This window comes from Takifugu rubripes, chromosome 18 (genome assembly GCF_901000725.2).
Source record: "Takifugu rubripes chromosome 18, fTakRub1.2, whole genome shotgun sequence".
Lineage (NCBI taxonomy): Eukaryota > Metazoa > Chordata > Actinopteri > Tetraodontiformes > Tetraodontidae > Takifugu > Takifugu rubripes.
This window is the reverse complement of record NC_042302.1, coordinates 4,746,369-4,773,137: the sequence shown is the minus strand read 5'-3', so window position 1 is coordinate 4,773,137 and position 26,769 is coordinate 4,746,369. Positions and strand designations below refer to the sequence as shown.

The 26,769-nt window shown below is 43.8% G+C and overlaps 5 protein-coding genes across 11 annotated transcripts; all 5 read left to right on the top strand.

Moving 5' to 3' along the window:
• Positions 1–708: 708 nt before the first annotated feature.
• On the top strand, positions 709–4,228 carry lum (lumican). Of its 2 annotated transcripts, XM_003972788.3 has the most exons (4): positions 709–796; positions 1,042–1,146; positions 1,918–2,796; positions 2,912–4,228. In XM_003972788.3, exons 3-4 carry the CDS (start codon positions 1,923–1,925, stop codon positions 3,064–3,066), a joined length of 1,029 nt encoding a protein of 342 aa, XP_003972837.1. In that variant the 5' UTR covers positions 709–796; positions 1,042–1,146; positions 1,918–1,922; the 3' UTR covers positions 3,067–4,228. The 2 variants fall into 2 exon arrangements, with proteins under 2 accessions (XP_003972837.1, XP_029707506.1); XM_029851646.1 differs by lacking the exon at positions 709–796 and having other exon boundaries at positions 933–1,146.
• A 2,035-nt stretch (positions 4,229–6,263) lies between these two features.
• On the top strand, positions 6,264–10,799 carry kera (keratocan). 2 transcript variants are annotated; one of them, XM_029851649.1, is made up of 3 exons: positions 6,264–6,745; positions 9,079–9,953; positions 10,046–10,799. In XM_029851649.1, the coding sequence occupies exons 1-3, from the start codon at positions 6,714–6,716 to the stop codon at positions 10,213–10,215; spliced, it is 1,077 nt and encodes a 358-aa protein (XP_029707509.1). In that variant the 5' UTR covers positions 6,264–6,713; the 3' UTR covers positions 10,216–10,799. The 2 variants fall into 2 exon arrangements, with proteins under 2 accessions (XP_029707509.1, XP_003972901.1); XM_003972852.2 differs by lacking the exon at positions 6,264–6,745 and adding an exon at positions 8,115–8,403.
• Positions 10,800–11,511: 712 nt separating this feature from the next.
• epyc (epiphycan) lies at positions 11,512–21,043 on the top strand. Of its 4 annotated transcripts, none has more exons than XM_029825829.1 (9): positions 11,512–11,835; positions 14,135–14,321; positions 17,296–17,497; positions 17,776–18,354; positions 18,623–18,838; positions 19,243–19,401; positions 19,588–19,790; positions 19,893–19,988; positions 20,246–21,043. In XM_029825829.1, exons 2-9 carry the CDS (start codon positions 14,142–14,144, stop codon positions 20,414–20,416), a joined length of 1,806 nt encoding a protein of 601 aa, XP_029681689.1. In that variant the 5' UTR covers positions 11,512–11,835; positions 14,135–14,141; the 3' UTR covers positions 20,417–21,043. The 4 variants fall into 4 exon arrangements, with proteins under 4 accessions (XP_029681689.1, XP_011611741.1, XP_029681690.1 ...); XM_011613439.2 differs by having other exon boundaries at positions 11,513–11,835; positions 17,296–17,473; XM_029825830.1 differs by lacking the exon at positions 18,623–18,838 and having other exon boundaries at positions 11,517–11,835.
• A 498-nt stretch (positions 21,044–21,541) lies between these two features.
• LOC105417749 (zinc finger CCCH-type antiviral protein 1) lies at positions 21,542–24,232 on the top strand. Its single transcript, XM_011613337.2, has 9 exons — positions 21,542–21,656; positions 21,957–22,042; positions 22,132–22,294; positions 22,368–22,512; positions 22,758–22,890; positions 22,963–23,080; positions 23,152–23,230; positions 23,393–23,477; positions 23,570–24,232. The coding sequence occupies exons 1-8, from the start codon at positions 21,641–21,643 to the stop codon at positions 23,430–23,432; spliced, it is 780 nt and encodes a 259-aa protein (XP_011611639.1). The 5' UTR covers positions 21,542–21,640; the 3' UTR covers positions 23,433–23,477; positions 23,570–24,232.
• Positions 24,233–24,311: 79 nt separating this feature from the next.
• On the top strand, positions 24,312–26,763 carry LOC101076829 (uncharacterized). 2 transcript variants are annotated; one of them, XM_011613334.2, is made up of 9 exons: positions 24,312–24,439; positions 24,519–24,555; positions 25,193–25,322; positions 25,390–25,546; positions 25,616–25,736; positions 25,856–25,925; positions 26,038–26,098; positions 26,336–26,447; positions 26,540–26,763. In XM_011613334.2, the coding sequence occupies exons 1-9, from the start codon at positions 24,428–24,430 to the stop codon at positions 26,599–26,601; spliced, it is 762 nt and encodes a 253-aa protein (XP_011611636.1). In that variant the 5' UTR covers positions 24,312–24,427; the 3' UTR covers positions 26,602–26,763. The 2 variants fall into 2 exon arrangements, with proteins under 2 accessions (XP_011611636.1, XP_011611637.1); XM_011613335.2 differs by lacking the exon at positions 26,038–26,098 and having other exon boundaries at positions 26,540–26,759.
• The last annotated feature ends 6 nt before the right edge of the window (positions 26,764–26,769 follow it).

Sequence of the window (26,769 nt, the reverse complement as noted above, 5' to 3'; positions counted from 1 at the left end):
AATTACATTAGCAAACCAAACCAGCTTCATTTAAAGGTCTTATTGGTTTCCTATTTGTTGAGCACATGTGTTAAAGAATTCTTCAAGGGGACTGATTACCTGCTCACTCAGCCTTGAGGTCATCAACTTTGACATTTAAAGTCGTAAATCGACTGACTTGTCTCTTTTTGTGTGTTTTTAACAGGACTATTTCTTCTCCGTGTCGTAAACAGCTTGTCAAAACTGAAAAAATAACAGTCGTGAAGAAATGCACACAAGTAAGTATATGAGTAGCAGATCCCCCCAACTGTAACCAATTAAACCCAACTTCAACCCCTGTCCTGCTGTGAAGGTGTGACGGATCGACATCCGCCAACTAGTGGGAGAAACGTTTGGCCATTTTGGTCGCTCGAACGCCAACCACTGTGAGTGAGTTACAAAAGTGAGATACTGGAGAATTCCCAGTAAACCCTTGTGGAAGTAAGTGGATCTACGGTTACCGCACCTTTCTGGTGAAAAACAGGAGGGGCATTTCTTCTTTGAGGGTTATGCAACTCGCGTCTGGCTGTCTCATTACCTTTTTTTTAAAATAAAATTGTCAATTTTTCCATAGTTTCAGCTGAAATTCTCCATCGTAGCGTCTGGGTTAAACATCTGCCATGTGCCGTTTTCACATTTTTCCACACACAACTTCTCCAGCTCCTTTTCCCACAAGCAGCCTGCTTCACTTTGACTTGCTCACATTCAGTCATCGCGTTGAGAACCACCAGAACGTGCAGCTGTAATCTGTTGGAGCGCAAAAAAGTTAGCAGCAGAGGTATTTATCTTAGCTTTTTATTGGTGGGGGTAGGGGTGGAATATTACTCCGTCTTCCTGCACCTGCTCAGTTTTAGTAGACAGTAGATTATGGATGACGCTCCTCCAGACTAACTGATGACACCTTTGAATTTCTATAATGACCTGATTCCATGCAGCCTGCTAAAACCTCCCCCCTCCGTCCCATTGCTTTTTTCCATCACTGTTTCCCCATCTTCCCCTTTCTCTCTCCTCCCCCTCTCTCAGTCTTTCCCTCTGTGTTTTTCTCCAGAGACTTCCAGCTTTTGAACACCACACTGTTCTTACCTACTGGCCCTCCAGCCCCACGCACACGAAGAGAGCGAAGCACAGGTAAGCTTGCACCGTGGAGCTCTGTGATTTCACACTATAGTTTCAGCCTCTTTCCTCTTTATTCTCCTGGATGGGGTCATCCTCCCTGATCAGGGGCTAGTGCTGCAGAAGAGAAGGCAAAAATTCCACTGCATGAACGTTAAAACTCACAGTGCAAGTTGGATCATTTATTATTTTAAGAAACTTGAGATTTTCTTGCACTGCTATCGTCTTGTGTGAGTAGTTTTACGCATGAAGGAGCTTCTAATATATGTATTTTCGAGGTTGTTAAGTGGAGCATTCTCTATTTGTGTTTATATTAATTGTCTGCAGTGTTGATTTTATAGTATAATCCCAAACTAATTATTCCAGCTTTAATTCCTTTTATTTATGCTTGCTTCTGCACAATATTGTCTTGCCTGAAACATGTGTTTCAGATCTATTTATGCACATAAATTATGTCATTGTCACACATCTGTGTCACATTATTGCTCTTTTGCACCTCCTTAAAAGATGCATGGAGTGCAGCATTGGAAGAAATCTTCAGTTTTTGATAATTAATTCAAGGAATCTGGGACTCATTGGTCTCCAACTGGTTCGCTTGAACCTTTGACCGATTATATAATGCTTGTAGGGGTGGGTGTGGCAGTAGGATGTCTCTGAGCGGAGGAAAGACCGCATCTGTCAAGGAACAGCTGTGTTAAACTTTTATGATTTAACACTTTTTGTTTAATGAATAATGCTTGCTTCTCTGTGATGTCTCCATTTCATCCTCTGCCTTTGGATCCCTAGGAGCCATGTGTCCTCTCCGTGTACCTCTTTTGGCTGCATTGATCAGCCTGGCCCTGTGCCAGTATTATGACTACGACTACCAGCCTGCTTCCATCTTGGGACCCTCAGGGCCCAACTGCAATCAAGATTGCGACTGCCCCATCAGCTTCCCTAGCGCCATGTATTGTGACAGCCGCAAACTGAAGGCTGTTCCCGTCGTCCCATCAGGGATCAAATACCTCTACCTCCAGAACAACCAGATAGATGCGATCAAGGCGGGTGTTTTTGACAACGTAACCGATACCCTCCGCTGGCTGATACTTGACAACAACCAGATTACCAATGACAAGATCGAAAAGGGCACAATCGACAAACTCACCGCCCTGGAGAAGCTATTCTTCAGCTTCAACAACCTGACGGAGCCAGTCATCCCTCCATCAAAGTCTCTTGATGAGCTGAAGATGATGCACAATATGTTGTCCAAATTCCCTGGGGGACTGCTGTCTGACAAGGAGAATCTGACCTCCATCAATCTCCAGTTCAATCAGCTGACCTCAGATGCCATTGCGGGGGCCTTCACAGGGCCGAAGAAACTGTTTTCTCTGGATGTGAGCCACAACAAGCTGAAGAAGCTGCCTGCTGGAGTCCCCAGCACACTGGTAATCCTCTACGCTGACTACAATGACATTGCGGGTGTGGCGGCAGGATACCTGGGCAAACTGCCCGGGCTTCAGTACCTGAGGCTCTCGCACAACAAGCTTGAGGACTCTGGAATTCCCGCTGGAGTGTTCAATGCAACATCCCTGGTGGAGCTGGACCTGTCCTTTAACAAACTGCAGTCCATCCCTGAGATCAATGAGAAGCTGGAGCATCTCTACCTCCAGGCCAATGAGATTAACAGTGAGTGGCTTGTCAGTTGCAATTGTTGTACAACCTTCCCTTTTCTTTCTAGTGCTACCACGATGGACATGCTTTCTGGACATTTATAATTGCCTCTGTTGTCGATTCCTTGCAGAGTTCGACCTGTCAAGTTTCTGCAAGTACGTCACACCTACCGACTTCTCCCACCTGAAGCACCTGCGCCTCGACGGCAACAACGTGACGTACAACAGCATGCCCCCCGACTACGTCACCTGCCTGCGCGAAGCTTCAGATATCATATTCGAATGAGGGCTTCCCTCCAATCCAAGCTGCCACAGCACAGGCTCAGCCAAAAGCCTCCAGTATTCAAACATTGCTGACAGTACTTAGCACATAATTATATGCAAACTTAGGTTCCTATAACGCCACCTTTATCAGTTAAATAAATGCTGGGTAAATCAAATCAATAAAATGAATACAAAAAAAAACTGGAAATAAAATCCAGAATCTAGTTGTAAAAACAACATGTTAGGATCACACTTCAAATATTTTGTTTTTTAGGTGAATGACTCATAAATATAGCAAAAAACACACAGAAAAACTATATAGGCTATAGTTCATTAGCCAAAAGCCCTATGAATAAATCATTCATAGAAAACACACACTTATTCATTCCATGGTTGTTTGGATACTATTGAACTGGACGTGGTGGAGTGACCCTCCACTGTCTTCATTCAATAAAAGCGTCCACTCTGTTGTCTATCTTGTATGTATGTTCCATTCTTTAGCATGTATAGTATACTTTGGGTACATTGATTCATCCATTGCTGTGCAAAGGACCATAGCATGATAGGCTGCATTCTCAGATTTTGGTGTATAATTCCTAATGTGAGCTATGAACATGTGTAAAATAGCAGTTAGGGAGCAGTCCCACCTTTAACATCGGTCAAAGTTTCAGGAAAACACCAGTGTTATTTAATCCAGTCCCTGTTGTACACTTTTGGAAATGACTTAATCAATCCTCTGATTTACATATATGTAAGTAATAGCATTTCTTTGCAGGTTTTTATTGGAAAATATTACACATTTTTAAAAGACGTTGGTATTATCGTGGTTATTTTGCTCGCTCAAATCTGGAGATGATGGTTTGAATTTTTTTTTCTTCTGTCTTTACTTATTTCCTTGCTGTCCACTGTCATGTGAGTTGTTGACCTCTGTAAACAACATTTGCTTGACTTGCATGCAACCCATGGTAACATTCTTTGATAATAAACTACTGCTTTTGCAGTTAAGGTCCTGTCATTGTTATGTTGGTGGTGTTGTTTAGCCCGTCTGGCTAACGTGTCGTCGATGACCTTGTGTTGGTTTTTATTCCTTTTATCGTGATTTTTCTTTGACTAAGTAACTGGATATGACTTGGAATTACTGTGAGGAAACCAAACACAGTTGAATAAAATATATTTTAAAACTATTTGTATGATATTATTTTAAACGTGCTGTAATAACCACCTGTCACACGATGAAACAGGACTAATAAACTGTAATTAGCATAATTAGCTCTATGGCTAGCATACTAAATGCACATGTCTTGGAGTGAATACTCTTGTCACTATTCTGAACTCTAACATGCCAAATGAGTGTTGTATACAGGCAAAAAATACTTCTACTCTGTGAAGTTATTTTTGGCATCATGAAGGACAAATATACGTATCCTGAAATGTTGCGGTCTGGAGGAGTATTTCACGTACACACACCCATGTCCGGGATGGATTTAACAAGGTCCCTCGCGGGCCGTTAAGAAGACCTTTATCTTTGTTCTCTCCAAAATTTCGATGTAGTCGCAGAGCAACATTTGAAAAAAATAGAAAAGAAAGAGGTGGTCCTGGAGGGATGCAGGGGTTGTAGGGTTCTTGCTTAGTGCTGCAGCTTTCTTTCTAAATCTTCCCTTTAAACTGCCTCAGACATGCATCCATCAACGGGGAACCACCTAAATGACTTTTACTAGGAAAGACAAGGAGTTGAAGATTGTGTGCAATAAAACATTATTCTTCATCCAACCTCGTGTTACTTTTATATTTCGTACAGCCCATAAACTGTGACCAAGAAAAGGGTTCTGTTCCTCATTATTTGTATCTGCTACAACTGAAAGCCCTCAGCAGGAAGCAAATTTTTTTCTTTGACTGCTAGCATATCTTCTTCGCATCCCAAGCCTTTAATTTGGGATTCGGGTGGTTCGTCGATAAATCTCAAAGATAATCTGTTACAACCTCCAAAACTTGTGATTCCAAAGCCTTGCACACCCTGTTTGGATGCCGCATAAGCCGGGGAAGCTTTGCAACAATGATCACGATCTTTCTGGACGCGCAGCGAGGTCGTAATTAGCCCAGTCACTGCAGAAAGAGGGCCTGTTGATTAAAAACACACCATTAGACATGGTGCAAATGGTTTCCAGACATCCCACTGCACCTCCTCCTGGCTATAAATCCCAAAAGGAGCTGTCCGTTCAGACAATAAGTACTTTCTAAAGCATCAAATCCTCCTGCATTAAGTAAAAAGACTATCCGCTGTTGCAGGGTAGCCATCGGAGATCTTCTCAATCATGTCCTGCTCTTATCTCTGAATCAATCAGGTTAACTCCCTCTAATTTCATCTCTTTCTCCATCTTTTGTATATTACTCTTTTCCTCATCCCAATCCCATAAAGGGCAGCCCTGGACGCCAGATGTGCCATCTGTGGCCATCATGCTGACACGCACAAAGAAATGTGGGGGGAAAGGGGGCTGTATTAGGGGGAAAAATCTGTGGTGTGAAGTTCTTTTAGGTGTGGTCCATTTTAAGTGTAACATTCTTAATATCCAGATAATGTTTCCCCAACCTTCATCTCACAGTTTGAGCAGCTGTTTTTAGCCACATGCATGTAGCTTTGTAGCTGGTGTTAGCTATGTAGCAGCATGGATTGATATGGGGTTAGTAAAGTTTAGCCAGGTGGTCTAGTTTTAAATTGTCGATTGGAGTAGAATTGAAACATAAAGGCTAAAACATTAGAAAAAACTGGGACGCTAGAGGGATAAATGATGATCATGGTTTTACGGTGCGGCCAGAATGATGCAGAATGAAATTAGAGATAATACACATTTACTTATATTCTAGTGAGTTTGTGGATTCCAGGAAGATGAAAAATGCACAAATTTGGCCATTAGTCCCACTTGTGCCCTCTATAAAGTCAGTGTAGCAGGAAATAATGTGGAGATGTATAGCAAGAAGTACAGTGAACAAGTAGACCTTTGGCAGCTGTTGTGGCATCACCTGAATGTGACCATTTCATGCTATAACTGGGTGTCTTTATGCCATCCGGATCTGAACTGGACCAAACCAGTTGTACTACATGTCGGTAAGTCACTCCTACTTCAAATTAGAGGACAACTTTAATCGTTGCTTGGATCTTAGTGCTGCCTCTCTTGAGTGTGAAATAAATCAGATTTATTCCTGATGAAATCTCTAGGATTGTTAAATGGGGGTGGGCCACTGTAAAAATCAGGGTGTGCAAGTATGAGTGCTAACCCCAATAAGCTTCTCACTAACATCACCTGATGTGCAAGTAAACCAGCCCGGAGGCCTGTGAGGTGACGCGAATGGGTCAAATGGCTCTGTTGGGTGGAGTGAAGGCAGTTAACCCTCAAAACTGATGACGTCAACCCCTAGAAAGAAAGAGGATACAAAACAAAAAAGGGGGGAAAAGCTTTTGGGCTGGCAGGAAAGTAAGCAACTCTGAAAGGACATCCCCAACTAGCACAGTCGTCCTCCCACCAACAACACGTGCTCCATCGTCTCAGCTTTTCGACCCAACTAGTGTGTGTCCAAGGTGTGCTCTTGAGGGGACTCAAACACAGTGCAAGGCTAACTGGACAGGTCTACCACACTGAGAAGAAGCAAAGGAGCTACACCTCACCCAGCTGCATGGGGATCACTCACGTCACCTGGAGAAACAGGTAAATGTGATTACTGGGATTTGGGAACACTTATTTGAGAGGGGAGGGGAAGAAAATGAAGAGAATCATCACAACGGATACGGTGCACCATCTCAGTGGTTTAAAGCAAAATAACTGCATTTTTTTTAAACTGTGTTTCAGTCACTTTATTTTATAAAAATGCTCAAATATCAGCCTTTTTTATATTGAATTTTACATCTAAAAGCAAAGGAACCGAGTGAAATCAAGACGGCTCTGACAGGAAAAACAAACGAAAGCCTTGCAGGAAATTAGCATGATCGTGTTCCGCTGCATGTGTTTCTCTTTAGTTTTTCAGAAACATGTTGAACATCTGCGAAGCAGCCACATTCACAAGTCCTGTTTGTACTGTTTGTCAACCACAGATTAGCCTTTCCTTCCACTCATTAAAGTGTCCCCCTTTACCAGTTTGAAGGTTCTCATTTCATCTCCAAACATCAGTTGTTGGGCTCTGTCTCTTGATAGATCATTGTCAACTGGACCACTTCTTGACTTGCCAAAGCGGTTCAAAGGTTGATCGAAAGCATTTGGTGGGAGATTTGTGGCTCCCCTTCTTGCTGCAGATGAGTCGTCTAGAATTTAATTTTATTCCTCTTATTCCCATGTCTTTAAACCTAGACCTAGACCTGCACTTACGATAACGGGCTCATAGGTTCCACATGGATTCTACCATTACTTATGTGTCCACATGTGGTTAAGGAATGTGACTTTGACTCCTATAAATGTACTTGGTGTCATCAATGTGCAAATCCCAACCTGTGGAATTGGACGTACAGGATTACAGTGTTTAGAGGAATGATCGGTGTTCACAACACAGGATGAGCTGTAATGTGACTGATGTTGGATAAGGGCTGCTCATGTCCTCACACAACTCTGCAGAGATTATCCTGTTGCATTCAGACCTTTGCCGTCATCACTGGAAATTAGAGCAGCCCTACGCGGTGTCTTGAAAGGTCATTTGCTTCTTGCTCAACTGCCATTCAAATCTCCGCCAGATTATGCTTGACCTCTCTCCCTTAACACTGTTAAATCTAACCCAATGTCTTGTACCTGAGAAGAATGCGTCAATGTGCCTGGGACAGAGTCCATTCCTCCCCTGCTGTGTAAACTGATGTATGGGTTACCCTAAAATAGAAATGCATGACAGCCAATTTGGATTGCACAAAGCTGAGGCTAACCACTGGCTGCATCAACGTAAAGATAAATGTAGTAAACTGTGCAATGCAATTATACAGAATTTTTTTAAATGATCTATTTTCCTCCTCTATCATCTCCTGGTGTGCTTTCCAGCCAGTACCACGCAAAGTTAAATTTCAGACGAGGCTTAAAAAAGGACCAAACATGCCAACCCAGGGAGGTTTGTGCCAATGGATGAACAGGTAGGCCTGCATTAGCCTGTTTCTATGTGGGCCATGTGTCAAGCACAGGAAAGGCTTAGCTCACTACACACCACCTCTGATCCTTGATCCAGGGTGACTCTGATTGGCCAACAGAAGATTTAGTGTCACCAAGCATTACAAGTTGGCACGCTGTAAATGAAATGCTTCGGGTACAAATACAGGACAGCGAACAGTACAACCTCAGAACTACAATCTGTGTCTTACTGAGTAAGGTCCGACAGGAGGGAACTTGAGTTTAAGGTAAGCTGGGATACTGAGATGTGGACAATAGAAGAGATGGGCAGTGTTCCTGCATCTTTAGTCATTGGGTTGTGTATCTTACTAATGCCGGGACCTCAGTCAAGAGGTTTAGACCATGTATGGAATGTAGGACACTTAAAGCAGGTCTGTTGGCTTTTTCTTTGAAGTGTTGGTGGAAAATCTGAGCCTACCTGGAACAAGTTCCAGACATGGGTCAAAAATTTAAACAAGAACCAGATGATACATACAAGAGTCAAGCAAGGGGCATACCACATAGGGGTACCCATGATATTTAACGGCATTTTTTCCATTGCTAACCGCTCAGATGCTTAACTCCTGCACAATAGAAATCTTTTCTAATTCCATGTTTGGATGATTTATGGAATGAACTTCAAAGAACAAATTTTGTATGTTGCACAGCCAGAATGTACAAGTCCTGCAGTTGACATGCAAAGTCTAAAGATCCGCTCTGTAAGGTTTTCCTAATGCAATTAATTTTGACCCCACTTTGCATCACATCTTGGAAGCTTTGTTAGCCCTTGTCAGGCAAGGCAATGACCCAGAATGAAAAGGCTAGCTTGTCTAGCAGTGGCAAGGCCGGTGCATGTTTTGGCTATTTGAGGATGTGCCACTCCTTTGAGTCATTATCTACGTTTGTCTCCTCTTTCTCCACAGGTTGGCTGCTGAAATGGCACTTTTCCTGAGCCTTGTCTTCATCCTGTGCCTGGTTGGCCCAGCCTTCAGCCAGGACCTGCCTTATGAGGAATACATGGAACAGCTCCAAGGCTGCCCCAAAGAATGTCACTGCCCCCCCAACTTCCCTCGTGCCGTCTACTGTGACAATAAAGGCCTCAAGAGTGTCCCCAAAATCCCACCACACACATGGTATCTCTACCTCCACAACAACCTCATTGAAGGGCTGTCAGCAGATGCCCTGCAGAACGCCACACAGCTGCGCTGGCTGAACCTCAACCGCAACAAAATCACCAGTGAGGGAGTGGAGGAAGGTGTCTTCAGCGCAATGTCCCACCTGCTCCACCTCTTTATGGACGATAACCTCTTGTCGTCTGTACCATCGAAGCTTCCAGCCAGCCTGGAGCAGCTCCGTCTCTCCAGGAATCGGATCTCCAAGATCCCTGCGGGTGTTTTCAGTGGTCTAGATAAGCTCAACCTCTTGGACCTGCAGGGGAACAAGCTGATGGATGATGCTGTGACTGAAGTGAGCCTGAAGGGTCTGAACAACCTGGTGCAAATCAATCTGGCCAAGAATCAGCTCAGCAGCATGCCTCTTGGTTTACCACCCACCACCGTCCAGCTTTTCCTTGATGGAAACAACATCGAGAAGATCCCGGCCGAATACTTCAAAGGTTTGCCAAAGGTGGCCTTTCTGAGGCTTAACAACAACAAGCTTGGCAGTGGCGGGATTCCAAGAAATGTCTTTAACATATCCAGCATCATGGACCTGCAGCTCTCCCACAACCAATTGACTGAGGTTCCTACCATCCCCTCTGGGCTTGAGCACCTTCACCTCGATCATAACAATATCAAAAGTAATTTGAGCATTTTTCAGTACAGTAACATAATGACTTGTAAACTGTGGTGTAAATTATCTAAAAGTTCCATTTGCTTGTTGTTTTCCTAGGTGTCGATGGCAGCAACGTCTGCCCCGTCTCCATCGACTCCATGGACGACTCCGTCAACGACAACATTCCCAGGCTGCGGTACCTCAGACTGGATGGCAATGAGATTAAGCCACCGATTCCCAGGGAAGTCATTCTGTGTTTCCGTCTCCTGAGGTCCATTGTCATCTAGAAAAGAAATCCACAGAAGCTGCTTTCCTAACTGAAGTGCATATGCATGTCCTGTTCATTATATGCTAATGTTTGATGCTAACTGGTATCAATTAGTTTTGTTGCTGTGATGTGGTGGGAAATTTCTTTAACTTTGAGAAGAAATTGTTTCCTCAAAATATGAAGGAAATTACACCAAGGGGTGATCTGGGATAGATGATGTTGACAACTAGCTGTGCCTTATATTGACGTTAATGTCTAGTTTAATGTTTCAATGGCAGAGCAGTGTTTAACAGTTCAGGGCTCCTTTTCAATACAGTGTTTTATATTCTTCTACGAGACTGTTTTCTTTAGGTTTTTCTTAAGTAACACCAGTTTGTTTATTAAGTAATAAGTAATTTATTTCTTATTTCATATTATACCACAGAAAATCCACATATAAATACATGACCAATTTTCTTAGTATTTTGTAAAATTTAAAAAAAAGTGATAGCTGTTTATTTAAAAAAAAAAAAAAAAGGCCAACACATTTTTAACTCTGGTCATTTATTTTTTTGACAAAAAACAAATCGCTAAATGTCTTCAATCTCAATAAAGGTTTTGTGTGTATGTGCCATGTGTGTATTTCTTTTAACAATATGAAACAAGGCTTGGGATAAACTCTATTTCCAACAGGTAAGGCCTTAATGGTCTGCAATGAAATAATTATATAAAGAACCACTTGTGGGACAACAACGTTAATGCTAAAGAGCAGTAGCCTAGCTTACTATTAGCCTCTGGAAGCCATACCATTGGTTGGTATGGTTTTTCTTCTTTGGTATAATGTATAGGTAACGTGACTATCGCCACATACAGGGGGCGCAAACCAGGGACCTGCTGGTATGTCTAAGTGTGTGTGTAGTTGGGGTGGGGGGGCGGGTAATGTCTGCAACTTCCTACAACGTATTCAGTGTCAGGCCCCTCTGTTCAGGTATTCCACAACTAAACTGAGATTTGTAGTTCAAGCAGATCACGGTGCAAAGAGAAATTAGCTTCAATCTGAAGGGAGGGCATGAGCCTTCCTCCAAGAGGACTTCCTCTCAGCACCATGCAAATAGGGACTCCTCACAGAAGGCCCATTGTGTACAAGGGCCCAGCGGATCCCCCCACACACATGAAAGCAACTCATGCCAGAAAGGCATACAAAATATTTCAGGTTCAGCAGCGCTCGTAGATAAATACAGGAAACACTTGTACGGGATAAAAGCATTGCCAATGGTGATGGGGGGGTCTTTGTGCTCTCTTTTCCTGAGATACTTGATGTCAGTGTTTGAGAGGGCCGTTCGTGTCTGGGTGTACAGTGTGGGGTGGGTGCACTCCGAGTGACCAAAAGCAATCTGCTCTGGTCCAATCAGTCTCAGTGCCTACCTTAACACATAAGCGGTAGGGCACTCGGGTCTGGCAGAGCGTGCAGACCTGCACACACACCTACACACTCGCTACATTTTCACACACGCACGCACACTCGCACACACACGTGCTTAATACACCCACCCTCGCTCTTCAAGGCACCCTGGGCGACCTCTCACCATTGGCCGGGTCCCGGAGCCCTCAGCATCTCCATCACCGCTGAAGGGACCATTTGGGAACGCAGGAGACAGAGGTAAGCGCTCTTGGTGATGTCGCTCGCGGCCTGATGGCTTTTCTGAGGGTGTCAGAACAGCTCAGTTTAACGGTGTTATACAGAGGAAAGTTGGCTAATGAGTTGGTCACTCAGCTGCTTTGTTGTCCCCAAGGACTTTGCTTTAAGAGCTTTGCAGGGGACTGAAATGTGAGCATGTTTGTGGTCTTTTTGCCTTCTTACAGGCGGCGAAAAATCCGAGACGTGACAGGTGTCAATTTTGACACGCGTTGATTTCACGTGAAAAGACAAAATGCTCATCTTTTTATTTTTTTTCCCCTTTTCGCGGGAGGCTCGCACCAGTTTTGCAGCAGTCCCAAAAGCGAGTTTGGTGTGCAGCTCGTGGAGTTTAGGGAGGATATGTAGAATCACTGGATATCAGGAATGCCCCGCTGGGAGCCAAGCATAACACGGAGGAAGGCTAAAGGCTACAATCACAAGCACAGTTTATGCACTGTACAGTGTGATGGCCTGTATTAAAGCACACCTCTGTCTCTCATAGACTCCCTCTTTCAGAGCAGCAATGCTGGATTCCACAGCCAAGCTGCTAAACAAAATATTGCATTGACGTTTTGGGAGACAATACTGTAACGGTCTGATTAGCATGTCTTTGTCATTTATGTGCTTATTTTGGGAAAGAAGAAAATAAATGCTACCTGGCCTCATTCCAAAAATAGCAGCCCAGTTTTCTGGATTCTCTCTCTGAAAGATAGGTGTGTTTGCGCACAGTATGCATGTGTGTGAAGTATCTCCCCATGCTGCGTGTTTGTGTGTGTATGTGCGTGTGCGTGTGAGAACGCCGTCGCTGCTGAATGAAGCTTTTCCTTGCAGCCGTAACTCACTGCCATCCTGTCCACAAACCTCGGAGGAATTTGGAGTCTGAGTGTTGAGACAGGCAGTGACTGGGCCTCATAAAGGCCCTCTGTAAAGGGTGAGGGGTCGAGGTAGCGCACAAATCTGTCTCTCTGTGTCTTTCTCCCTTTCTCACTCTCTCCATCTAACCCTGGGGGCCAACGTCTTGCCAAGGCCTCTCTCTATCCCAGCCTCTCCTGGCCCCCCTCACCTTCCCTCGCTCTCCGTTTCTCTGCCCCGGCCTGCAGGACTCTTTTTGAACTCTGGGGTTTGACCAGCTCACGCAGCCGATTGATCTGTGCCATTTGTAACTGTTTCCTCCTGGCAATGACAACATCGAGAAAGTTGTTAAATCGCACATTTGTTTTTCCGTATGTTAATGAAACTACGACATTCCAAAATATGCCCAGCTAACACTCATTGAATGAAACCATTGTGGCCATGAAAAAAGCCTCGAGGAATTATTAGGGGGGGTTTAAACATCTCTTTTGGCAGCCAGAATATTGGTTTTCATTAACATGCTAATGGGATTTAGCATTTCGACCACAAGGGTTGAAACAACCCATTTGACCGAATATGCTTTGCTTAAAACAACACGCGCTAACACCGCAGCCACAGTAATCCCGAAAGGAGTCCACATTTTTGACACTGACAGATCACTTAAAAGGAGGCAACAGAAAAATAGCACTCGTCTGTTGTCCTGTGTATATATTGAACAGGAGAAGCTGAAACTGCTGATATGAGAAATGAAAATGAGAGCGAGAACTTCTGTCAGTTCTGCTGCCTGACAAAGCCCTGATTAGCATACTCTAATCTTATTAGCACTTCCCACAATGAAACCACACTTTCCGCCAGCCACTTAGTCTGTGCACATCTGAGCTTTCTTGGTAAAGTGCCCCAATTTCAGGGTTTCCTTGCATGAATTTTAGCTAAATCCTAGTGTTTTGCAATTTGTCTTTTGGAGATTTATATCCCATGAAAAGCATCACCCAGGCAGGAAAGGTGACGTCTAGCCTGGAAAAATACCCACAGTTCCTTATCAGATCAGATCAGCTCTGACCTTTGACACTCCACAAGCAACCACCAATTTGAGCTAAGATGGCTGCTCTGTGGAACAGTGGGAAGTGCTCCTTATATTTGAGTTAGCGCAGCGTTCTGCGCTTCCGCAATGAATTCCCTGATCTGTATGAGGTGACCCTCTTCTCTAATGTGCTTAAACAGGATGTAGACGGTATTTTTCCTCAAACAAAAGACACTTAAATATAGCAGTGGATGCTGTTGAACTTGTTACTGTTGTTATTTTTACTTGGTTTTTTTTTCCATTTGATATCCTATTAATGCCCCATTTGTAATCACAGCTAAGATTTTATCATGGCTCTCACTCTTAAGAGCGGCTTTCTGTTCAACTTTATATCCTTCTCCTCCTTAGGTGGACAATGAGGACGCTCGTGCAGCTCGTGTTTGGACTCTTCATCCTCAAGGCGGTGGTGGCTGGCCCCAGATTTCCCCGCCAGGTGGACTTGGACTCGTATGATAACTATGACGTTCATGTAGACGACTTAAATTTGGAGAACCAGGACATGTATGACTACGAAGACAGCCTGACAGATCCTGAGGTAGGAAACCCTTAAAGATAGCCCTTATGTTGCATCTTGACTCCATTCTCCTTCAAGATCTACTAGTGCTTCCCATTAGAAGGGACGGATTACCCACATCAATTGGCTGGCTGTTTGTCTTTATGCCGTCCCGTCAACATGATCAACATGCAGACACTCGAGGTTGCCATGAATCCCCAATCAGACAAGACAAAACCACAGAGTTGAGGGCTGAAGCGAGGTCATGGGGTTCATGGAACGTGGACCGACATCCTGCTGATAATATCTGCAGCCAGATGGAAAACGAGCAGCTTTTCCAGCTTTTTCATTTTATCAGCCAAGATATTCTGCTCTTAAACCTCAGCCAGCCCTCCCTGGTTCCACGGCCCGGAGCCTCCGCGGGCTGGATTTTCCTCCATCTGGAAGCAGACAATATTTATGCCCTGGTGACTGACAGGGTGCGCGGGTTTATTTGCCCACAAAAATCTATAAAAGATTGTGCTCTGAGTCCTACAGCAAATGTTGTCGTTGGGGATTTTATGGAATCTAGTTAGGAGGGCTGCCGCTCAAATTCTGTCTGGGTCACTGCCTTCCAGAGGGTCGCTCTAATCAGCTCAAGCCAGGGGTGATGTGGCAAGTCTGCAGGGCACGCCGGCATTTTCGGGCATTAGCGCCATTTTACTTTTCCTGGTTACAGCGCTTTTCACCGATGTTGAGGCGGCACATGGACAGCTGCGTGTGCGGTCTTCCAGCAGGCTTCTTTTGAGCTCTTTTGTTTTCTTTTTTAATAAACTAAACCTGCTCCAGCTCACAGTCTGCTATCTAAGATTTGAAACTCTCAGCAGATCAGGCAGGAAGGAGCGAAAGCTCCTGGCATTCCAGGGCTGCGAGCTGAAGCGGTGGTCATTGCAGGAATGTCAGAATGTGCCACGGTTGAGCGACTTTGATAATGTCGTGACTGACAGAATATTCTGCAGGCCTATGTGGCAGGTTGGGGGAGAGAGAGGAGCAAACACAAAACACTCGGCAGAGTCTTCCTTGTCTTCGAAACAACACTAGCAGATGGAGGAGATCTCCTTTTTGACAGTGTTTTGTAAAATCGCATTGGTTGACGGGGGAAAAAAAGTCTGTTTTATTTGCACATACAGGCAGGATGTCAGGGGAGAAATGAAGCAGTGATGAGCTCCATGCCTCTGGAATGCTGAGTGTTTGTTTTCCACATCCATCTGTTGGTATTTCAGCTCTTTCTCCTTCAGGGCTCGCCTCTTTTTACAGAAGACTCAAGCTCTGAGAAAACCACTGAAATCTCCACTCTGCTGCATTTTGAGTAGTCTGATGGATTAAGAGGCTTCCTATTTACACCTACAAATGCTATTTGAGCTATTTTCAGTGGAAATTTGGAGTGAGCAATTTATACTAATGATAGATATCAGTGGAGGTCCCTAAATGGGAGACTAAATGTCAAAGCTGGTAGAAGACTGCAGCAAATGGCTAAGCCCCGCCTCCCACAGTCGTCATGATTGACAGCTGCTCTTTTCATGTAGTATGTGCTATAATTCCCGTTAATCCCCAGGTTAAACCAACATCACCAGGGCTCATAGTCAACGGTTAGCATCTTGGCCTTATACAAGAAAACGAGGTGCTAAGGTGTTAACAAAAATGTTAAGCATGGCTTTTAGCATCTTAGGCTAACACGCAAGACCAGGTCCTGCTTCAGCAGGCGCCTTAGCCTGACATGCTCCTTCAGTGGAAACGTACTAGCGCTTTGCAGTTAAGATGTTACTGGTCCACCAGTCTAACCTACAAGAGTTCACCTTTTTTTTTAAAAAAACACTAACTGATGAGCTGGACATGACTTAGTACGCCTCAAGATCCATAGAGAACTCAACATGGTAAAGCAACATGTTACATCTTTACATTGAGAGAGAGACCGTTTCCTGTCTTCAGGGACTTCCTGTCGTTGTGTCACATGTCATACCATTAAGATGAAGTCAGCCATATGGATTAAAGCATTTGCAACATGTATGTGTTCCATCTGCAACTGAGCCTGATGCTCACAGTTTTGCATTGTGGGCTCTGTTTTCTCATGCTGTGTCTAGAGCCCCCTCCTCTCTGTATTTCTGGATACCAGCCGTTCGCCTCTTCTTTCCCCCTGGGTGCGCATGTTTGCTTTGGGGATGGGGGGAAATGAAAGGGAGCGCTGCAGCAAGCTACCTCTCTGCGGGACATGTCAATGGCCTACTTTGTTGTATGCATGAAACATGTGTCTGCCCAGATTTCAACTGTTTGGGATAAGTCATCATTTCAGTGCTCTCTTTAAGGAGTGATTCCATTGGTGCGCTAATCCACATTGATTTTTGACTCCACCTCATCCTACTAACATATGGCTGCCGGTTAAAAGCAGCTAAAAGACTAAAAGAGGGATTTTTGTAGCTACCATGTGAGTCTTGGTTCCACAAGGACCATTGCCTGTGGTGGGTTGAGTCACTGTGCGCGTCAGGTGTTTAAATGCAGCAAGTGGATGGAGGTTCGTCGCCCTCGTCTGGTCAAAGATAGAACTGCATGATGGGATTCATTTTTGACCATTAAAAGAAATAATGGGATTATACAAACTAATATTCTTCTAGTATTTACAACTTTTCCCCCAACATGACATCCTACATGCATGATTTTCGACCTAAAGGTGTCATTATTGGCTTATATAAGTATTCAAAACAAGGATTTTCTTTTAGCACTTAAATGCAAATATTTGGGTAGCCATAAATGTCCGTGCTACTAGATGCAAGGTAGACGCAAATGAATGTATTTGCTGTCGCCTAGTGGCTGTGGCCTGGGTCATTAATATAAACAAGGTTTTGAAATTTGGGAAAGTAGTAACAAGTTGATGCAATTTGTGGATGTATTTTTACAAAAAGGCCACGGTATCTGCCATTTGTGAGTGCATCCACATCCTACTGTGGCGTGTTTTTATTTTTGATTGTTGTCTTCCCCTCAGGTGCAGATCGGAACGCTGGCCCCACCTGATTACAGCTATCCTGTTCCTGAGGCCTCGTTGGAGGAACAGCAGCAGGAACAGGAGGAGGACGAAGAGGAGGAGATTCACTTAAGACCACAGCTTACTCCTCAGGGTTCAGGGGGGTCCGGGATTCTCATGGGCCCGGAAACACAGAAAGGTCTGGAAAAACACACACCCCTGGGTATTATTACCACAGAATTTTCTTATATTCAAACCGTGGGGCCTCATTCTTTAGACTAGCGACACCTTTGGCAAAGGTTTTTTCTAAAAAAATATGCAGTTCTTTCTAAAACTCACCGACTGCAACTACCATTTTAATGTGCATGTCTTCCATTTAACTAGCTGTCAATGGTTAAATGTGTCACCAATTATCACTGTGTGTGTGTGTGTGAGAGAGAGAGAGAGAGAGTAAAACTGCTGTGTTCTTCATGTCTGACACCTAATCTTGTCTCTAACAAGAGGTGGAGCTGCGTCTGACGCCATTTGACACCCTTCATTTCTCTGGGGATTTTGAGGGCTCCATAGGGTCTGGGGGTTCAGGAGCCTCGGGAGCCTCAGGGGCCCCAGAAGCCTCTGGGGCTTCCGGGATGCCTGAGGCTTCTGGAGCTTCTGGAGCCTCTGGGTCCTCAGGAGCCTCTGGTTCTGGAGGTTCAGGAGATCTGCTGTTCTCATCTGGAGTCACATCTGGAGACTCTGGTGATGGTGATATCATCCTGATGTCTGGGGCTTCTGAGGAGCTGATCAGCTCTGGAGGATCTGGGGAGTTTCTGATATCTGGGGATCTCTTGATATCAGGAGATTTGTTGATGTCAGGGGACTTGTCAGGTTCTGGGGACAGAACAGGATCTACAATCCCTGGAGTCTCCGGAGACTTTCAAGGGACTTCCACTGAACTCCTCTTGGGCTCTGGAGAGTCCAGGGACCACTCTGGTTCTGGGCTGTCTGGAGATCTTTTGGTCTCAGGGACCTCTGGAATCTCTGGGGTTTCTGAGGAGTCTGGAGACTCGGGAGACTTGGGAATAACATTGTTATCTGGAGGTTAGTACAACTGGATCTTGATTAGTGAGGCTGGAGGCAACTCTATTTCTGGATCTGTGTGAGAGTAACCGCTTTGTGACCTAAATACCATTTAACTGTGTTAAATGTTGATTTATTTTAACCTTGTTTGTTTTGTTGTGTGCCATTGTGTTTGTGTTATTCATAGTCTTACTTCTAACCTACCCGTCTAAAATGTGAATTGATTGTCCGCGTCACCTTTTGATCATCAATTGTCTGTCTTCTAACCCCGACCCTTGGCTCTAACAAGAGGAGGAGCTGCCCCTAATTCCTGAGTCCATCCCCAGTGAGGCATCGGGTACCTCTGGGGAGTTCTCTGGAGTTTCAGGAACCCCAGGGCCCTCTGGGGATCTTGAGCCCTCTGGAGACATAGAGTTGTCTGGAACCTCCGGGACCTCTGGTGTCTCTATTGAATCTGGAGACACAGAGGTCCCTGAGATCATTCTGGTTCCTGAGCCTGATAAAGGTCAGTATTTCAAAAGGAAATATTTTGATAATTACCCCACCCAAATTGCAGGTTTTCCCATTTTTCATGAGCCATACTTAACAACGCTAACATACTGTCTGTAATTGATCACCTTGGCAAACAGCGGAATGCTGATTGCTAGACTTCCTGTTCTGTATCGTCTGATCTAACCTCTTCCTTTAACACCTAATCTTGTCTCTAACAAGTGGAGGGGCTGCCTCGAACTACAGCAGAAACCCCTCAGGAGGGTGCTGGCACTGTAGAAGGGACAGAGTCAGGTTCTGGGGACAGAACAGGATCTACAATCCCTGGAGTCTCCGGAGACTCAGAGTTAATGATTCCACTGACCATGAGCTGAAATTTGCTCCCCCTCATCTTTGCTCCTTTTGACGCATGTTCTTAAGGTATGCCCACTTGCTTGCTGTGCACATGCCTCGGAGGGTCGGTCTACTGCGATGACCTGACGCTAGACAGCGTGCCACCCCTTCCTAAAGGCACAACCCACTTCTATGCCCGCTACAACAGAATCACCAAGATCAACAAGTCTGACTTCGCCTTCATGAGTAAGTTTCTTTTCTTTCTTTTTTTTACATAAACTTTAATTCCTGCTGTGGTTGTTTTCTTAAGTATTCAAGCAGTGCACAGCGCAGTATATCATGGCCAACCTCATCAGAAGCACGAAACATGAAAGGAATGCAAAATCAAATTGAGGCAATTTCCGGTTCAAACCGTCCTTTTTCGCCTTTCAGGGAAGTTGAAGAGGATTGACTTGACTGCCAACCAGATCAGGTCCATCGATGACGACGCCTTTTTGGGTCTGCCCGAACTGGAGGAGCTGGTGATTCGAGAGAACCATGTCTCACAGCTGCCCGGCCTCCCGAATACCATGACCCTGATCGACGGCAGCCATAACGACATCGGCTCCAAGGGTATTCACCGCGAGGCCTTCAAAGTACGTACGGCTAACCTCGCACATCCATTCCGGTCCAAACAATAAAGTCAAACAAGCTTTAGCTTGTAATTTAATTTAATGTAATTTCTTCTTGTTTTGTAGGAAATGACAAGCCTGCTGTACCTGTACCTCACAGACAACCACATTGATTATATCCCAGTGCCTCTACCAGAGAGCCTGCGATCACTACACCTACAGGTATTATGGTTACATCTCTCCTACATGATAAGGTGCTTGGTATGCTTTCATATAGAAAGGTGGTGGAGGTTCCGCAAATGGTGCTCGCATAGTTGCTCGTCACTTTATTGCGGCTTCCTGCCTCCTGTCACTGGGATAGGCTACAGTGACCCTAGTTAGCATGTGAAAAAAGCGTGAAAGCTCGCAACAAAACATGCCTCTATTTTTTAATTGTCACTCTGTTTTATGATGTTATCTCACTCTGTTTCCGGTTGCAGCGCAACAATATTCAATCCATGCACGAGGACACGTTCTGCAACCTGAAGGATTTCAACTACATCAGGAACGCGCTGGAGGACATCCGTCTGGACGGGAACCCCATCAACCTCAGCAGGACCCCGCAGGCCTACATCTGCCTGCCACGCATTCCCATCGGGGACCTTGTTTAACTGCAGACACACCTCAAAATCCAACTATAAGCCCAAAATCTTTGTACATAGACAAGATCCCATGCACTGGCATGCATCATTTCCCCCCAGAAAATTGAGCAGCACAACATTCACACACTCAACAAAACATATACATAAAGACATTAAAACTGGTCCACACCAGAAAATTGATTAAAAGGAGAATAAAATGAAAGGCCAGACAGAAAAATAACCAGTCAAACTGTTTAAATATGTTTGTTTTGTAAAAAAAAAAAATCTAATCTAAATCTTTTTTAATATATACTAACAATTATATTGAAGCTGGAACCAAAGCAAACCACCGAAGCAATAAAAGATGCATTTAAACACAATCATCTGTTGTAAAGTCTGTACTATAATATAAAATATATAATTTAGAGGGGATCTTTTTTTAACATGAACTGCAATATTTGGTGTAGTACATTTAAAATAATAGTGATGTTCTAACAATGCACAATAGCCTAACCCAAAGATGCTAGATTAAATTTAAGACTTGTCTGCTTGGGAAGGGGTTCAGATGGGGTTGAGGCTAACGCTGATAGCTTGCTACTGTGTGGTCTGTATGGAATAACCACGAGTAAATAAAGTTGTTTTGAAGACCTCACTAAACTAAGAGTGGCTCATCGTTTTCAATGATGACCCTTTGCTTAGTATGTTGGCGTAGTGTGGAGGTGGATGTCAGCTTAATACAGTTATGACACCATGAACAATAATTAACATTTGTATTTTATTAATATAATTTCTTCTAAACATTTTGTCTGATTGAATTAAGGCTAAATCGACAGGTGCGATACAGTATATGAATTCACATGGCTCCAATTTTGCTTCCATGCCCATTTTATTCAAATTATTCCAAATTTAGTCTCAAAAATAAACCAAATTAGTCTTACATTATTATAAAGAGGAATCAATGAATCATGAAGTAATTAAGTTGTTCTTTTTCTTACAATTTACGTCGAAACGTTGTCACCCAGCGCCGATGGCGGGTAACACATCGGAAATTCAAAACGTGTTCAAGTACTATGACTAATTTTCACTTTATTGAATTCTTTTAAGATAGATGAGATTCGTGTGTGAAAGCCCAGATATAATTGGGATTGCAGTGTAGCTGTAGTTAGTTTTTCCTCTATAATTGGTCACGTCCGCTGTGTGCTATTGAGGAAGCTTGCGTAACAAGTGAATCGAAAGTAAGAACACACTACCGCCATGGCCACTGCTCGAGGTAGGCGCTTTTACCGGCTCTCCTCTCTCTCTCTATTTTTAAACTTTTAAATACAAGTTTGACTAAAACTATGTTTTATATAACTTTTCCGATGGAATTTATTATATTGACTCTTATTAGTGCAATTTAAAGTCCGACACTTAAAACTCGGGGTATGATTTACTTTCTATGGTACTTTTTAACTTTCGTTTTCAACCCAATGGGGTGGGGCTTCACCCCCTTCTTTCCATTAAGATACATTTTTTTAAAAATGTAAAAATAAAATAATTATATATATATATTTTGCTTATTTCTGTCCAGATTCTGACAATTCGACTGCCTCTGAATCGGAGAGCAGTGAGGGATCTGATGAATTTTCAGATGGACAAGAAAGCAAAGTTCCTGAGGTTTGTCAGCAGAATCCACATCTCATTTGTGTGACCCCTCATTTTCCCCAAACTTCTGATCTGCATCTCCTTGCTTTTCTGTTTTAAAGCCATGTCGGTATTACAACGACAAGGGCTGCAAGAATCGTAACTGCACTTACTTGCACGTCTGTAAGAACGCACTGACAAGGAATCCCTGCAGGCCCAGATGTACACTGAATCATGACATAGAACAAGCAATTGGTGCTGCAGCGTCTCAACAGAATGCTCAAGGTTGGATGGACAGCCACACAGCATTTAAACACATTACACCACACGCTGATGATTTATTGTATTTTTAATCCAGTTCCAATGCCCGCCAACGGCCGACCATTCCGGTGGCAGTTGTGCAATGGAAAATCCTGGAAAAATATTGAGAACGATCATATTATTGAGATCAACTACTGCCTCCCCCACGCCAAGGGCATCACCATCTACAACACGCCCTACGGGTAAAGGTTTAGAGCAGGGGTGCCTAAATCCGGTCCTGGTGGATCATCCTCCAGGATTTCTGTCCTGCCAGGTGGATAATGCTTTCACATGGAGGGAAAGTTTTATTTTTCCTGGTTGGGCAGAAATCCTGGCTCATTGACGCCCTCAAGGACAGGATTTAAGCTCCCCTGGTTTGGAGCATCCATGTTTAGCAGCTCTCACAGTTGGATGGAGGTTAATCGCCCTTGAATGTGTCTCCCTGTAGCGAAGTGAGGATTGACTTCAGCAGGATGAGGATTCTCAAGAAGAATCTGAAGGTGCGCCGACTGGATGACGGAAGGTCCAAGTGGATTTGGTATTGCATGTTGAGCCACAAGTGGAAGAGTTACGGGCACAAGGTAGAGCCTCCTGTATTGCAATGGAAAAAAACTTTCCAGTGTGTTGACTCTGGCTACTCTCCCCATAAACAGGATGCGAAAGGAAACAGCACTCCGAAGAGTGAGGCCATAGAATCATCTTTCCAGAGGAACCGGAGAAGTTCTTTTCCATTCAACATTGGTAGCGAGACCTTCGAGATTAATTTTAGAGGTGAGGTATACATTAAGAGAAACATAACAGGTGTTTGTTTAGTGCACAGATACTACCCTTATCTTTCTTAGAAATGAAACAGGAGGGGCAAAAGAAGAAGAGGTCAGTTCGCCGACGCCCAGTTTACCGGCCGGTGCAACAACAAGCAAGGTGAGACACTCACGTTTTAAAAAAGACCTTAAGGGGTTAGAGATGACAGCATAACTTTGAAGCCTCTTCACATCTGGATTATTGAAAGCAAGCTAAATATGTGTTCAGAAACATGAAGGCCAAAGAAAACCCAAGCTAACACGTTTGATGTTGCCATTGTAGAGGTTCTCAGGGTGCTAGACAGAATCTCCCTCTTGTCTGATGAGGGCAGTGGGCTGGTGGAGGATGGCATGAACACATATGCATGGTAAGAGGAGAATAAAAGAATCAACACATCCTTGTGGACATGGTAGCAGTTTCTTAACTTTATGGTATTTGTCTTCTTTTTCCTTTTCTCAGTCTCAGAAATGCAACAAGATCAAGAGCCATGAAGACAAGAAGTACATTTGAAATTTTTTTTTAATCTTTATTTCATTTTAAAAGACACTGTATTCATCACTCACACATTAAAAATTAGCAGAAGTCATAGATCAGGAGCCAATTGGATAAAAAAAACACTCCGTTCTTAATGCTTATTTTGCTGTCATAAATTCCTTATTATGCACCATTTTCACTCTTTGTTTCCAGTGTGCTATTGTACGGGGCTGTGGTTTTAGCCAGGAGGCCATTGTCATCTTTCTCTAAGCCTTACAGGGACTCTTAATGCTAAAACCTCACTTATCCCCTGTCTTTTGTGGTGTGCCCTCAACATTGATTAGTGGTGCTACTAAATTTAAAATGAGGGGGAGTCCAAGAATACTGGTACCTCTGCTTTACTTGCTTTTTTATCCTTTCACACTAGTATTAAAGAAAAAGTGTTATCAGCACTGTTTTTGCACACTTTTATACAGCATCACACAATATTTTATACAAGCCATTTATTCAATTAAAACCCACATTTTAGATTAAAACCCACAATTAATCAATAAAGATGAATGTGTTTATTTTCTTAATCATGTTATTGATGACAATTTGTGTAATTTCCCAATCTCAAATTATTTTCTAAGTAAAGCAATTTGTAAAGCTATGTGTTCGCGTCGCATTATTTTTACATTACATTATTATTTTTACATATTTACAATTATTGTAAAGTTTTAAAGCCGGTGTGACAACTTCCGGTTTCCCCAAGCTAAAAATGGAAAACGAAAGTTCTCCATGTAGTTATGACTTTTACTCCGGTTTGAAAATCTCGCTTCGTCCTCGCTTATAAACATTAGGATGTCCCTCACGGTGAGTTTTAATCGCTGCATCTTTTCGCGTGAAAATGCACAGATGAAAAGGTTTAAGTCTCGGTTTTTTATGCTTTCAGCCACGTTCAACCGAGCCGGCAATCCGGGGATATTTGGGTCTGTATTAAACTCACAATCAGTGTTTTAATTCAACTCAGTGATTCCCATTCAATCTTTTCGCTTTTAAGCTCATTGCCTCAATATTTGTGGAGAAATGCGGAACACCGTACTCAAAATATCGTGAATGTTATCCAGGAAGCCATTTCGTACCGATAACGGCATCTTAGAGGGGGCTCTTAATAAATCACTCTGGGGCTTTCATAAAATGCCCAGATTTTATCCAGACACTTCAACAGAACAATTTAAGGCCATCCATGAGCACATATGTTTGAAATGGTGAGATTAAAGTCACAATTCTAAATCATAAACACCACCCCGGTATTTATAAAGCAACCTCCACCCACCCTCGACCGCTTATTCGGGGTCGGAAACCGATTTGGTAACAAAACAATAAATGCCAAAAGCATCAGAAATGTTAAATCTTTTCTATATTTGTAGTGGCATGTTTACAGCAGAGAACAAAGCCCAAGCAGTAACATATAGGAAAGTATTTGCTATTTCCTGTATATTCTATCCTTCCTGTTGTTAATATACACTAACAATTCGGTTTCTTTGTAAAGTAGCAGCTAAACTGTCATATTAACGTGGATTACAATAAAACACAAAGATAATACATCCTTTCCCCACCCTTTAGTTACCTCCAAACATTTCGAGTGGCAGGTGTTTATTATTGGTCGTTGGGTGCCAATCGAGAACGACTACGTCATTGAGGCCCATTACACTCAACCAGGGGCGAAACAAATCCAGCTCAATACTAGCTACGGGTTAGTCATCTCTCTTCCACTTATTTCGAGCCTTTACTTTGATGATGTATAATAATGTGTCCTCCAGGTGTGTTTGTGTCGACTTTGATCTTCTCCACGGCACCAACATGACCTCTCAGTGTTCTCCAAACATACGGAGGACTTGCAGCCTACCTCCGGGCCAGACAGAGGACATGGCCTGGTACTTCAGAGTCAACCACCTGTGGAAGGAATACGGACGCCAGGTGAGGAAAGTCCCGCTCGATGATGAGTCCCCATCTGCAGAAAAATCTCTAAGCCTTCTTGCTCTTCAGAGCAGCAGAACGTTCCCCTCCTCGGTCAGCAGTAAAGATATCGAGCTCCAGTTCCTTCAGAACCCCCAGGGTTCCATCGGCTTCACGGTCGGATCGACAGGTTACACCCTCGACTTTGCCAGTGCGTGATGTTTCCATCGCCTTTACGGAGGCTCACCCACAGAAATGAGAGAAAAAATAAAAAAGATCAAGGCGAGGTTTTGTTGGGAGGAATCTGACTGGTGCTATTTTACTTGGCAGGCATGAGTCAAATCAACATTACCACAGGCATGACCAGAAATGTTCGCAGGCGGCCCAAACTTCAAATGAGGTGAGACCACCACAGGACCTAGTTTACACTAAACAGACAATGTGGGTTGTAAAGTAAACATCCCTGGAGTCTGTGCTAAAATGAAGTGTTTTTAATTTCATTGCTTTTCCAGTTTCAGTGCTCCACGCTGGCAGTTTTTAGATTTTGATGGAGTTTGGAAAGACTATTCCAGAGTAAGACGCGTCCGTCCACAATCTCGCCGAGGCTTTCAGTGTCGTTTTGAGCTTTCGCTAAAGTCAATGTACGCTAATACGCTTACGAGGGTGCCGTTTGCTCGCAGGCGGAACCCTGTTTAGCGTTCAGACACTTCATACTGCGGCTTCTTCTGGCGGCATGCTAACGGTTGCCACTCAAATGAAACACCCTTTCGGTCAGCGCGGTTGCTATGACGACGGTCTCTCTTGACGCAGGACTATAACCGGTGCAATGTGGCCAGTTACGATATCGAGCTCCTATACAGGCAGAACCTGCAGAAGATGTCTTTCGCCACCTGGAGCTTTGAGTATGAGATCAGCTTTACATGTGAGCTGCAACCCAGCACCATTGATCCAAACTACGAGATCCAGCTCCGTCAATGACAGAACCTGCCATGCATTTGTTTTTGTCCTTTGCAGCCATGACTCAGCAAAACCTGGAGACAAACACCATGAGAAAGATCCGGCGGCTGGAACAGTGACTAGCTCAACCACTTTTACCTCTAGTGGCATCACTACTAGTGTTGTTGATCAGTTCTACCACTGACTTGAAGTGCAATGTTCCAACTTGGTTCCGAACCAATAAAGTTGATCTGCCACTTTCAAACCATCACGTATGCAATAAACACCCTCTTTGAGTATAAGATTGT